The 15,047-nt window shown below is 42.6% G+C and overlaps 1 protein-coding gene across 1 annotated transcript in view; it reads right to left on the reverse strand.

Moving 5' to 3' along the window:
• Phlpp (PH domain leucine-rich repeat protein phosphatase) overlaps window positions 1–13,198 on the reverse strand; it is a 99,838-nt gene extending 86,640 nt beyond the window's left edge. Inside the window, exons 1-2 of the mRNA XM_046610454.2 lie at window positions 12,936–13,198; window positions 7,164–8,962 (exon numbers count right to left, since the gene is read on the reverse strand). Coding sequence (XP_046466410.1) covers window positions 7,164–8,954 — 1,791 coding nt within the window. The 5' untranslated portion in view covers window positions 8,955–8,962; window positions 12,936–13,198. The remainder of the gene's footprint in view (window positions 1–7,163; window positions 8,963–12,935) is intronic.
• Between the last annotated feature and the right edge of the window lie 1,849 nt (window positions 13,199–15,047).

A 15,047-nucleotide genomic window follows, 5' to 3' on the forward strand; every position in this document is an offset into this window, starting at 1 on the left:
CTAAGCCAGTTGTTTGAATATTTTTCTGTTCTTTTTATTTTCTATGAATAAGTTATCACCAATCGAATTTTATCCGGTTGAAAGGCTGCTTCAATGTTCATCACGTCCAATGAAAGGATTCCATGCAAAGTAAAAGTGGGAGATTGAGCGAGATATCAGGATTTTTCACGTTCTACTTTTTCTTAAAATTCCATACGCCCGGCGATTCTCAATTTTAATCCACCAAAGTGACAAATGTACAGTAACGTGAAGTGAAAGTCTGAGAAGTCTAACCGCCTAAACATCCATGCCCCAAGTACTATGATTCCATTAATAGATTCAACTAATTTCCACAGAGTTTTTTGTCTGCTTGTTTGGTGGATCAACTGAGTTGCGGCCAGATGCTAGCTGTAAAAATTCACAAGCGTCTCGATTTGATGTCACGCTGAGAATTTGAGGTAGCCAAAATATGGTGTGTCTCCATTCAAGTCGACATAACTTTGGTAACGCTTGGGCTTGCCGCCAGGAGGACATGAAAATATGAAAGAACTAACCGATTAAGAAATTTATTCATAGCCGAGATTTTTAATCCACTAATCAATGTCTGCAAGCTCGTACGGCACGAAAGCGGATGTGAATTGATACATACCATCCAGGCGGTAGCGGAAGAAGTTTTTAATATTAAGTCTTCCCCAGAACGAGAAGTGATTAGCTTTAAATTCCGTTTAGGTGAGGGTAACCGAACGATAGACGTTAGCACAGCAGCCACCGCCACTGGTCTGTCGGTTTCGGTACCAGAGCTATAAATAAACGATTAAACCAGTTTGCTTGGGCTGGAGATTTAGTCGGGATTAGTAGTAAGCTGCCCCCTTGACTGGTTCCCCTTGACCCCCGCACGCGTCTGTACATAGAGTAATTAAATGTTAACGGTCCGGCAATTAGGAGCGATACATTTGGTACGCCCCTGCCTCTCGACTGCTACGAGTAAACGCACACCCACAGAGCATAAGGCTTACATACCACATTACGGGATCAATCTAACGCCATTTGACTGCCGTCCAACACCATTTAGCTTTAGTTCCAAAGTGGTCCAGATGCCTTCTCTCGTAGAAGAACGAAAAAAAAAAAAAACCGAAGCCGAGATAAGATCCCGGTTAGCAGATTTTATCCGCCGTAGCGCCGTAGTCGGTGGCAGGTTCGATACAGCAAAAGAATGGACTGGAACTTCCGACTCTCAGTTTTTCATCATCGAGAAAAGTTTTCCTGCTCTTTGGCCACGTCTATTTACTGTCACTTTGATTTTCAGGTTTGATGCGGGTGGCGGTGGTGCGCATTCTGTGACTTTTCACATCTCGTATCCCATAGCTATCACCATTTTGGTCAGTTCACGAGAAGCAACGAACGAACCAAAATTTTTACAGTTCTAATTGGATATCGATTTATGGTGATGATACCGGAAGACGAATAAAATGGAATCTGATTCAGAAGAAAGCGACGAAGGTTTTCTTGAAAGTACGATCACTTTATTTCGCCAGATTTTGTACAAATTCAAAATTCAATCATCACGGATAATACAAGAATGACACGTTTGCGAGTTGGAGTCAGGTGAATTCATTTCAATATAACCGTCAAAATTTGGCCTCGACATCAACTAAGTTGCATCGTTTGCTTGTTCGCTCGTAAATTAATTGCAACATCAACATCGGCAGGGTTCGGTTAACCCCGGGTGAACTCGGTCGAACCCGGGCTGGTCTCCCGGGAAGCAAAGATTCGAGGATTCGGTAAAAAAGCTCCATTAGATTTGTCTCTGGAGAAACTCGTAGGAGTTCACCGGATGTCGCTTGAAATAATTCCCAAACTTCGGGCGTATATCTTCTCCGAAAAGTTTTACTACGAGGTTGAGATCCCTTGCTTTCCTTTTCGATCACCTCCCATCACCCCCCCCCCCCCCCCCTTCTCGCGCAGTTTGCTCTTTTCCTTTTGCCTCCTGCAACCGCACGAAATCTCTCTCTCCACCCGCCACCACCACCTCTACGTTCAAGTATAGGTGCACCCTTTCCGTGGAAAAATCAGCAACGATAAACAAGCAAAAACCCTACTATGTCTTACCGCAATCCAAGGATTTCCAGAGGCTATCTTTAATCCATTACGCGGAATTCACTTTCTTAATAAAGTGATCGGAGGAACAGAACCTTATGAACCTTGTGAACCTTAATCGATTATCATATTTTCAGGGCTTGAAAAACAGTGCTGGAGCAATTTGGGTGCAAAAAAATGTCCTGACTCTTGCTAATTTTGCAGTAGCAAGGTTTCTTAGGAGCAGGTATCCGTGATTTCCCACCAACCCAAGTAACCGACTGCCGATGAGTCAACTATCTCGCTGGTCATCGCCGTCTGGAAACCAATATCGCCTCTCTGGCTTCTGCTCGACCACGAGCAGGTGCAGCTGGGCCCCAACTACAGAGAAGCTAGAGTCTAATACGTATTTCGTTACGGTTGCACCGGAAGCAGCAGGTGCAGCTGCCGCACACCGCTTGTTCAACGTCTGGAAATGATATTGAAACGGCTCCAAGGATGGCAAAGTTTATTAAAATTTTCTCAAATAACTGTTGAGGGTAGTTTTCCCGTTCCCCAACCTTTTTCCACAATCATCCAGACGGTAAATGACCTCTTTGCTGGCAGTATTTTTCCGCAAGTTGAGTGCTACGATCAAAGCAATACTGGCTGTTGACTATTGACATGTGCGCCTAGTGCTGAAAGAAAGGCTCCCGCCTGGGGAAATGAGCGTGTTTATGAGCAGGATCGAGGCGCTAAAAGTGCTCTTCAAAGATAAAGCTAATCTCTTGAATATTCAAGACGTTCCCACTCATTGACCCGGATCTGCACCTCTTATCAGATATTCAAATTCAAAGTTAACAGCTTTCTATGGCTATATAGCCGCGATTCCTTGGAAGGATCAAAAGATCGTTAGGATGAAGGGGAGAAGGAAAGAAGAGGAAAAGATGAGTTTGTCGAATCGCTAGGAGAGGTGGACTCCTTCAGGACAAACTGCAACATGTAACTCTCAACATAAACAGTAAATGGTGGTTAAACTGTGGAAGAGTTTGAGATCGGAGGTCATCCCGTACTTCGAAACCCTAATCCTGTTTGAATCACTCCCGGAACGCTACGTCGCATTTCAATGAACCAGGTAATGTGAAAACGGAAACGTCGAAGGCTTGAAATTCAAGATTCGAGATACGTAGACATTCCTAGAAAACCCGATCATTAGGATTCTTTCCAGGAAAGAAAATTGCATCCATGCTCGAGATAAAATCGAATGCTTAAGTGGTACCGACAAGTCAGATAGCATCCACGACCAACAAAATGAGCTAAAAAAAAAAAAAAAAATACCACGACAAAATAACCCCGATAAAAACGACCTGGAATAGAATAATCGTGATATAAATGACTTGGTGAAAAATAACCGCTACACATATACCCTACAAAAAGGATGAAAATGATAATGGAAATACTGTAATAATTATTAGTGAATTACGTATTTTAAATTGTGTTCATTATGTTTATTTGATAATTGAATTATTGTTACCATCGTTATTATTATCATTAGATTATTACGGTCTTATCAAAACTATCGATACCACTGCACACGAAAAATGTCAACACAATATGATAATACACAATACTTTGGGCTGCGACAGTCATCTTCCATGTTTTTCGTACGGGATGGTGTATTGTGGTTGGATACCGACAGAATAACGAATTGTTTGCAATGCGTGAATCCCACATTCCATTCTCTACTCATTAAGGTTCCTATCAGTGTGGTTAATTAGTTGGAGGTTATTTTGAAATAGATTATTTTAACTCCGGTTACTTTAACTCCAGTTATTTTAATTAGGGTTCTGTCGTTTCCAGGATATATTATCGCAGGTTATTTTGTTGCGGGTTATTTTCTGCAAGTGGTACTGACGGTTTACCAGATAGCATTGATGCATAATCAATACAGATATTTGGGACATTTCAAATACAGAAATAAACAGCTAGTTGAATTTACTGCCCTGTTGAGTGAGTGCGCTTGTAACAAACGGCTAGGTTGTAAGAATTATTGCAATGCCAATGCTGGCGGATACTGCTGTTCAATAAAGCTACCAGCACTGAAAATGTAGTAAATGTCTAACGGAAAATCATCTGTCACGTGTAAAACTCCATGGTGGAATAAGTTGAACCAGTAATTTCTCTCCCTACCGGAAACCCGGAAGCTCGAGATAAAACAGTCTTTTTACAAAATCAATTTCATCAGATACTGGCAATGCATGCCGACTGTTTAAATGCCTCCAATTGGGTATTACAGTAGAAGAGAACCGAATAAGAGAACTGTGACTGAGGAAACCATGATAACTATCATCAGTTGGCTTATTTAGCAAGGATTGTAGAAAATTTTTAAGCCAGGTTATTTACCTTGAGAATGTGGCTGGTCTGTAGAAAAGTGATAAAATCATTGTTTCAGAAAATTCGGGTTTTCGTTGTCATCTCCATTATGGAACCATTGTTCAAGCTGGTAGCCTAGGCTTGGTACATAGAAGTTAATCTCGACAGGCGAAAACTTTCAACGTTACGGAGCAACTAATCCATTCCCATTGCTTAAACGAAATTGGTTGGCACGGAGAATTCCGTGATTTTAAGAAAAGCTGCTTTTCCTGAGTGCTTTCGGTCAAAGAGCCGGTCATCTGAGCTTGCTGGCTGCTGAATCAAGAATATCAGGAATAATAACGTGGTGATAATGATAGCCTGCGACTTCATGCGGTTGGTAATATCGATTTGTCAAATGGATGTCGGAGCGTTAAAAGTTTCCTAAGTATTATCCAAGGTCTAGATATCGATAAGAGCCTTTGTTATTTTTACGCGAAAAAGACTTTGGCCCTTCCACAAGGGCGAGCAGGTTTACCAAATCTTTGTTCGGACCCGGCTGCTCGCTGCGTGTGAATCGAAAGGGAGGACAAGAGGGGGGGAGGGAAATCAATAGGCGGAAATTTTTCCCCGACCTCTTGGCAGGAGATTTGCGATATCGTTCTACCTGGAGATAATTGGAAAAATACCGGCTGCAGCTCTAGCGATGATATTGACAGGCTCCGACTGTACATCACTTGATTCTGGCGAACATGCGGTGGCTGCTCCGAACGGAAAATGGGATCCTCAAATTTATTTCTCATCTCGTTCCCGGGATCACAGGAAACAACTGGGGCAAAACCCGGGCTTCTCATCACAAAATATTCTCTTTAAAGCTCAAAGGAGTTGATTAAAAAAATCTCCCGAGCTTAGGTGAAGGGTGGTACTGATTACTGGAGAATATCACCCTTGAATCTCTTTCCGAAAGAGGAAACACGAGCCAGAGCTTTACTGTAACTTGTAATTACCGATAATTGATACTAAGTCCACCGTCATCGGCACTAAACTGCTGATTTGTTCGGTTTGAAGACAGCGGTAATTCTCTTTTCTCTCTCTCTCTGTCTTTAGAACCTTGAATTCGCAGCTGGAATACGGAGTGAAGAAATATTGCTCTTGATTTAAAGTATAACGTTTAAATTATCATTCCACGTTTTTCCATTCATTTTCTTCATTCCAGTTTTCGGGGACAAAGGAGCGAATAAATTTACGTTGAAAAATCTGAACGACGGAGGTCTGCATTGTCTGTTAAATTGAATATGAAGAATGAAAATTTCTTTTTCGAGAAACGGCGAATTTCCTGTTTTACCAGAGTGTATGTATACCCGCTGAAACTCGCACCAGATGACAAGCAAAGATCCGGGGTGGTAAAGACCGCGCGGGATGCATACGCTCCGGGAAATGACTTGCGGAGAATTCTGAGGAATTTTAACGAGCGGTGTGAGGCCGCTGGTGCGGCTAGAAAATACGCGAAACGTGCGGTGACTGGTAATTGATTACTGGTCTGCGATTCCACCGCACGTAATCAGCGACGTACATCGTATACTTATTTCTTCAAGAGGAGCAGTGGAGCTATTTTCAGAAGATCCAACGGTGTCCAAAATCGATTCATTGTTTAATCACAGTTCATTTCAGATCAACATCAAATTTTTTTCAAAACAAAATGGTGGCCAAAGGACATTTTCAAGACAATCACTCGATTTGCCCTTTTGGTGCCTTGTAAGTTAAATGCGCAAACTTCAGGTCGAACTCAGCCTGATAACGTCACTGGCGGTTCTTAAAGTCCATGCGTAGAATTAGGTTATTTTCTAATCCCCAAATTTATGAGTCGTCGCGAGGAAGCTTTTCGCACGAAATAATCCTTACGGCACACATTTTTTTCCTAGAATTCTTTTTGATGAGAAACGAATTTTGATTGCGAAACAAGTTGATTTTGGACCACTGATGTCTTTTGAAAAAATCAGTACTGGTCCCCTTAAAGTGCCGCGCCAACGCGAATGGTCGCGGATATAATAAGGCTTTTCGCTAATTTGCCAAACAGATGCTCGTTAGACAAGCGGGAATCTTCGTAACGAGATCAGGAATCTGGATGTCGAGTCGCGTCGAGATTTGCGAGGTTGGTAATCAAAAGCAAACGCTCGAGACATGAACAAAACAATGTAGAAATTTCAACTACGCGGTACAATATGCAACTACCCCAGAGTTGACGTCGTATCGGACCTATGAAATCCTGGAAAACCTTATGAATTCCAAGCTAACACCGGAAAAAAAAATTCAGAGGGTGGAGACGAAACTTTTTACATACGAATTCCTGCAGGATAGGGGCAGGACTTCGTGCTCGATTCTACCTCTGAATCTCTGAACGTTGAGTGGAGTTGTGTGAAAGTTACGTGAAATCGTTTGAAACTGTTTTCAGCCATTTTTCACTCCGTGAAGCAACGTCAAGTCAGTTAAAGTCTTTTTAAGTCACGCTGAGATTTATCTCATTTTTCGTACAACAAGAACGATTTCGAAGTTAATGAATCAGTAGTGTGCTTGTCATTTCCAAAAAAGAATTCGCTTACTTGAAAGTATAATGTGCGATCCAAGGCATTGTCATCACGTACTTGAAATAAGATGGCTTGTTTTGTAATCCTCCCCGGAATAGCTTTAATTTCTACATGACCTAGCTGTAGATTTGCAAATATCAAGATTCCAGACGTGGAAGGGATAACGTGATAAAGAAAACGGAGGCGACTCACCTGCACGAAAAGGGACAGGTCCTCCCCAAGGAGCATGTCCCTGCAAACGTCCTTGGCCGTTGTTTCCAAGGTCAGGTAAACCAGGCTACTCTCGATTCCGGTGTGAACTCTCACCCATCCGCTGCCCCCGCAAACGTCGCCACCGACACCCGAGTCCCAAGAGGAATTGAAGGGCTCGACGTGGCAGCAGCTGGAGTCGAAACTCCCGTTCTTCATTTTCGTCGATGGAGAAGAGCCACTCTCAATGGAATCCGAGCTGAAACTCTCGGTCTTCCCAGTTGAAGATTGGCTTTCCGTCACCGAGACTTGCGGCGTGTCTGTTTCAACGTCGAATTTGCTGATCGTGCGGTTCAAGTCGTCGAGGATCCTCTTTTCCAGGATAGTCTCACCATCATCTGGTCTCTCAGATATCCTTCGAATATGATCCGACATCCCGGATGAAACGTTCTCACTTTTGGTTAGCACAGGCACGCATTTTGGTTCGTGTAGCTCACCCTGACGGGCATCTTTCAAAGCAGATTCTGTGGAAAGAACAGGATTCACTTTCGGGACTGTGATCATCTTTTTCTTGTCTTTTTCCTCTTCCAAGCAAAACCTCGACCCATTGTCTTTAGAGAGCTTTTTTCTCTCAGTGTGGCTCGACACGGTGGAGTGTGGTTTTCGCGTAACCTTGAAGCTGGGCTCACAGACTTCGGGTAGATTTTGGGGTTGGTAAAAATTCGCTCTAGGAGCCATGCTGAAGTTCTCATTAACGTCACGCAACGTCTTCGGGTTTGAAGGTTGTTTCTTGGGCGGAACTGGTGCCCTTCCCTTCTTGCGATTTGTTTCGGGCTTGTCCAGCTTCGAGACGAGACGCTCGCAATAATCGCGAGAAAATGTAAACTTGCCCGTGTCAGATTTCTGTCGTTGAAAGTCCTGTGTATCTCGTGTGGGGTCAATGGTCTTCTGCCTCGTTTTAGTCACCTGAGAGTAGGCGATCAACTCTTTGGAAACTGTGCTCAAGTTTTCGGCCGGCTTTCGGCCGCTGACCTCTGAATCCCTCCTCAAACCTCTCAAGGCTTCCTTCGAGTCCTTCGAGCTCTTCGAATGCGACCTTTTCGACTTTTGCTGGAACTTTTCGTAGTTAGCAAGAATCCTTTGATTCAGTTCGTGTATCAGCTCCAACCTTTTCGATATCGAGTCGTTTGCCTTTTCGATTTTATCCTTGCTCACTTTTGATCTGCTCTTCGTCCCCGTCGTCTTTTCTCCATCCCTCGACGACCTCTGCATGGTCTTAGAGGACGAGCCTGCAGTTTCACTCTCTCGATTCCTCTGCACCTTCGTTTTCCCTGGGACTTTTCCGGACTCCTTCGGCACTCCGATCTCGTACTTCGAGTCGCTCTTTATCACGTTTTCCTGAATGACCCTGGAGTCCTTGCAGGCAGTACGGTTAACGTACCACTGCGATGAGTTCTTTCCTTCTCCTCTGAGCTCGGCCAACCTTGCAGAGTCCTTAGCGAGCTCAAAACCAGCCCTAAGATCGATCCTGGGACTGGATCCGCTACTGAGACTGATTTTTTCATTGAAATCCCATTCCTGGGACAGTCGACCACGATCCAGACTCTTTTTATCCGTGGTCCTCACGCTCATAATCGGGCAAAGTCCCAGTTTTTGATTCAGATCACGCTCTCCCAGTTCCCTTATATTCTTCGGCACCAACCCTCGCGTTGATGAGAGTCTCCTCGATCGTCGCAGTTTCGGGGACGCCTGTTGCGTCAGCGCCATCTCTTCCGTTGGCTTGAAGACGACCATGGCGTCACCTGGGGAGAGTTGAAAATGATTAGAAATTGCTGAATGTGTTGTAAGAACCGATTCCCAAATCGATCGTGCAAAATGACCAGATATATCGAGCGACAGGCTATGCAAATCTTTCATTTTCCTCGTCTTATTCTGAGGTAAGCTTTGCAGCTGGGGGCTTGGAGGGTTCCAAATTGACGTGGGAATTGTTACGGATAAGGTATACAACAGATTTATGGTGATCGAGGAGCGCGATTACCATTCCGATGGCGTAGGCGTGACGTAATACCTTCCTAGTGCGTCGCCTGTCGTCCTTGAGAATCCGGCGTCAGGTTGAAATTTATTTTCGATCAAAAACATCTACAGCCTTTTCATATCACCGCCGCCTGCTTGATACAATAAAGCCCCCCGTCTACCGCAATAAAAATTCCCAGCAACTGAGGTTGAAGAGCGGTTAGGAGAAGAGTTCATCGGAGAGGTTAAGTGGCGCCAGCGCGCAGGCGCATGCGCGATTGATGTTGATTTCACATTTCGTCCGGCGCTCGCTTCGCCCTCGACCAATCAGAGCCCTCGACAAGCGTCTAGAGTCTCGTAAATCGTCCAGATATAATATTATGTCCCAGATGGATAAACCGAAGGAAAAGACCAAGTGGATATTTCATGGTACGCGTATACGCACGGCGGGCTGACAAATGTAGCTATGCTTGACACACGGAAAGACGAGTGGCCGCGTATTTCGTTGAGGAAAAGGGAAGAACCGCGGAACACCACCGCCTCCAACGGGCATAAATTCACCGAATATGGCGATAAATTCATACCCTATGGAATGATAAATAAACGGCACGCGCGCACCCATTCACCCCTGTTTCGCTGACGGGATTTCTTCTGAAAGCTCTCGGGCTTGCGAATTTTCATGCCCACTTCGTTGTATAACTGTTGTGTGCATTGTGTGTGCCTGATGAAGGACCGTAACGACAGAGAATTAAAAAAAAAAAAAGGTGAAGTAATTGCAAGAATAAAATTAGCCAGACGTTAAAAACGGTTAATGGGGAAGAATTGTAATACCAATTTTTCGCTCTGGCAGTACGAATTGAAAAAATGAATTTGCTAAAACTCCGGTCATCTATATACCTGTTTTTAAAAGTCCTCATGGCAACTACTCCACTTATCAACCAAAACTATTTTCTAACTAATTTGAATATTGTTGCATTCGATAAAAAATATTAACGATCGTACAAATTTTTCTATTCACGCTTGAAAAGTCAGTTAATCTATTTTTGAGCATATTTGCGGTAGAATTTTCTTTGCGATGTCCTAATTTTTCGTGAAATCTGTCCTCTGGAGCGTGCACAGGTTTAAGCCAATTAAAATTGTCGAGTATTGTATGAATTTTTTTTTACACATAATTTTGCTAGCATAATTACTGTGTAAACAAAACATCCCACACAAAATCTTGCGAGCAAAGACTGTCTGAAAACATCACAATTAGTTTTTTTTTCAACTCGTCTAGACACTAAGTGCTGTAGGTATATCGCATGTCTAACGATACAGGGACGTATGTGCCAAAAATTAAAATTTGGCGGTAAAAGGGTGTACAGTTTATTGTTTGTCATATTCGCTACAAAACTACTCAAGACGCACATCTACACAAATATTGGTTAAAAAAATAAACAAAAGTAAAAGGCCTTATGTTTCGTGGATACACCTTTTCAGCAAAAAAATATACTTCTATTCATCATATTTACAAATAGTATAAGATCGCATATGCCATTTTTGTGCTTTTTTCGTAAAGATTGTAAAAAATTTTGATTTGAAAGATCTGTCGATTTCGGGAAGAACGGTTAAAGTTTTTTATTTTGTCAGAAAATAATATCGGACGTAACGGTATAAGGTCGTAGGCGGGCACATGCGACCTTACACCATTACTGAACGTGACGGTTTTCGTTTGTTCCACTTTAATTGACCCATTTTTCAATCTAAACGTTTTTGAATGTATCCTCATGTTTCTAGCATAAATACAAAGGAGAAAAATACGCCCTTTTACCCTTACGCGTGGTAAAAGGTCGTATAATAGCGCACACGTCCATATACCGTTAGACATCGTCATCCAACTTCATCAAAGACTATTTTAAACTCGTAGACAAGTTTTTCGTTCTTATCTTTGTTTTCATCGAACATCAAACTATTTCTTACGGGTACATATACGCCCTGATAATTACGCATCTTATGGAAACGATCTATGTAGTCAAGGTGCATGGTAATGTGTGGGCTGCATCCACACCGCGACGGAAACTCGCGTATGTGTAATACATGTTTATTTATACGCGGCTTTGACCGTCGAACGATCTACGGCGCGTGACCAAATCCCCCTAGCCACATAGCCAGTCACGTATCCTGTGTCGGGCGAAGGTACAAGTACGTTTCGTTGTACAACGTACGCGGCGCGATGGATTCTACACGTGAAACACGTACAAGTCCGAAACCCGGAGTGTAAATTCTTTTCATCGGTAGAATCGAGCGAAATGAAAGATTGACAGATCGCAGCTTTCACCCGCAGAAGCTTTTCAGACACAACGAATAATCATTTCAATGCAATAACTGAGACGAACGGAGAGAAAATCGAGCCGGTTCACGTCACGAGTACCAATCTCGTTAAATTTCTTCCGTACAATGATTTCATGCATCTGCGATACAGCCAATTATCCCGCATGTTCCGTGAATCGGTGCTCGTGTTTACGAGCGGAAAAATAATTGGGTGATGCACAGCTACACGGGTTATGCGTTGCGAAAAATCGTAAATGTGCGTACCAACGCAATATCCCATTCGGGTAAATCGTTCAAGCGTGTGTTAAAGGGCAGACCCGACTGTCACTTTTTTCCCTCTTTCATTTCTACAGATAATATCATTTTAATTGCCTCCAATCTCTGTCTTTTTTTTTTTAAGAATGAAACTAGACACGACTGCGCGATCAATTCGAAGTCCACCCGTGACAATGGATCCTCAAAATGACGAAGTTCGTCCCGAAAGTAACAGTGACGCGATAATGAAACTAACGCTGTGTCAGCAACAGCCCTGATCGCGACGATGTGTCGACGATATTCCGCACCGATTCTCTCCGAAAATTGATGATTAACGAGATGGAATTATAGATCAGGGACTCGGATTGTTGATTATGGGATCGTAAATCTCTATAAATGACAATGTATAGCTGCTGCTGACGTCACCATACGGCGATAGTAACACATGAAACTACAGTTGGCAATATATTTCCGCTGCAAGGGTAACAACAACTTCAACAACTGATTTAAAATTAAAATCAAATTGAAACGATAGAATCATTTTGTGACACTTACGACACATGTCAAGGATTCAACTTGTCAATGAGTCCAAGATCTGGTAACATTCTTACATTCATTGTAGTTAATGGACAGATTTGAAAGGGATTCGGAATTTCTGCAAATCAGACTGAAGATCTTGAAATCAATTTCACGTGTCGTGCCGACAACAATTAGGAAGAAAAAAGAGTCAAAAAAATAAAAATAAAAATATAGCAAGATGACAAGTTAGATAAAACATTTAGTACTGAGAAAAGTGATGCTAGTACGGGAGCGGAGCTATCGGACTTTATTTAACGTTTGGATGAGCAAGGCTTACCTCATACGAGAGGAGAACAATAGTTGATATTATACGCTGGACGGCAAGCCCTGCATTATCCTAAATTCAAGCCTGACATGTGCCCACCCACAATAGCCATGGCGTACAACTTTTACTGCGTCGTAATACGAGCGTTCACATACGTTCGCCACTTTGTTTCTCGGTAATGTTTTCGTTTTCTTCTCCTTACGTAACGAAATCTCTCTCTCTCTCTCTCTTTCTCTCTCTTTCTCTCTCTCTATCTCTCGCTATCCACGTGTCACCGAGAACGGGATGAAAACAGGGGAACAATGGTGGAAGAAAAGACCAGTAAAAAATGAGAATATGCACATCGGTCTCACCTTTCACAGTCTGCGACTGAAACCGTTGTCTGTAAGGGCGTTTTGGCGATGAAGTGAGACGTCATCAAGGATCAGACGTCGGCGCGAAATTGGCGCCAACGGAGAACATCCCACAGGAGAAAACGACGTGACATAGGAGAGGAGAGTCGGCGATGATTTCGGATAAAACCGTGTACCAAGTTGGAGAAAAACGCACGTTTATATGTTACCCACAGAGCATGACACCGCACTGTGAACACCACACGCACCTCACGCATCACAATCACCGACTGACACTACCGGCAGCATGCTGTCTTCTTTCGGATCCTCGCTGCTCACCTGTTGGCTGTTGGCTGTTGGCTGTTGGCTGTTGGCCCAGGCATCAGGATTCTCAGGTGCGCTCAGGTGCGCCCAGGTGCCCCTGATCGAAAACGCAGCCCGTGCCCTTCCCGTTCCTTCACATCGCCGTTGTGAAAACCTTTGGAAGTTGCACAGACCGATCATGATTTCGAGTCAATTTTTGGCTGGGACTTTTCTACGCAGATCGGGCTCATTGTAAAGCGTTTTTCGACCACTGGTTATCGAATGGATGATGGAGGAATATTCAGATTTTGGTTACCATCGATCAAGTCTTGAAATTTGTTGCATATGTTAGGGAAACTATTCCAGAAAAACAAATTTTCAACGAAATATCAGCACAGGAACAATTTGTTATTTATGTATGCATTTGAAAACCTTTCAGAGATATTGTTTGGTGGTAGAGAAAGTTCGATAATTTTAATCCCAGAAAGTTCGCGAAAGGGTTTGAGAATGCGTGGAGATCGAAATAAAGAGAGAGATTCGCTTTGATGATTCGCTTTATTCCGCGTTTAGAACAATACTGAGGATACAGCTGATGCTAGAGACCTGAGAAGATTAGAACATAAGAAAAGTGAACATAGAGACGATAGAAACAGAGAGAGAGAGAGAGAGAGAGACAGATATAGCAACAAGAGTGACAACGAGACTTTAAATTTTCAAACAGATGACACACAAATTAGAGACACAGATATCGGACATACACTGAGAGAAATTTTTATTCCCGGTTACCGCTCAGTCCTTAACTATTTTCATTTTTTACCACAATCAAAAAATATACTTCTAGGTAGAAGATGAAACTTAGTTTTCTAACTGTTACCAGAAAGTCTAGTATCTGTTACTATTTTTATAAAAAAGGATCGACGATAGCGCGAAATGGTTACGAGCACCTCGTTTTTCGGAATTCCAACAATATTCAAACAGTTTTTTTAACGATACCTGTTTTACTCAATTTTTCTAGTTACTGTAACTAACGAAGTTTTTTCAGTGTACCATATATGAGGCATTCGTTGAAACAGGTATATTTGTTTTGTATTTCATTAATCAACCTTGTTCAAATGATATTAAACTTAACATACCTATAATTTCGTCCGGTCTTATCGTCTGGATACTTTTGCTTACTCATCAGAAACCCATGAAGTTTCTCATTGGGATTACCAACGTGGTGTATGGATTGTTTTTACCAGTCCAGTATTCGTCGACTACACTTCATGGATGCTGTCAGACTACTTTGCATTGTAATAAAAAAAAATATGAATCGAAGAAATCTTTTATCTGCTTGTTTTGACTCATTATTCCGTAGCTTGAATACCAGTCACTACGCCAGCTTTATGCTTCTATTTTCTGACGATATTATACAAATGGGAAAAGTTTTTCAAATCTTTTTATGCACTCGTTCAACCTCTCGATTTAATTCGTCTTTCGAATCAGCGTTATATGGAAAGTCGGGATTTTTGTGACGTCGATAGATTCTCGAAGTTGGCTTTTACAATCGAAGTAAAAGCAGTTGTTGTAATGCAAGGGATTAACCGGTGATTGGATTCCGGATCGTTTATTCTCCAACTGGTTAGAAAAGACCCTTTCATCAAATGAGTTTCGAACTTTTCGATCCCTCAAAAATAGCCCCGCACGCCCGCTTCCTTTTTCTGCGAAGATATGATCAGACCGATAAATCTGAATTGCTTATAGCTCAATTTTCTCCTTACCGGTGACTATCGACTTTCCAGAGCTCATAGAGTTCAGTCCAGTTTCTTATCATCGATCCGAGACCAAAAG

This window comes from Neodiprion pinetum, chromosome 2 (genome assembly GCF_021155775.2).
Source record: "Neodiprion pinetum isolate iyNeoPine1 chromosome 2, iyNeoPine1.2, whole genome shotgun sequence".
NCBI lineage: Eukaryota > Metazoa > Arthropoda > Insecta > Hymenoptera > Diprionidae > Neodiprion > Neodiprion pinetum.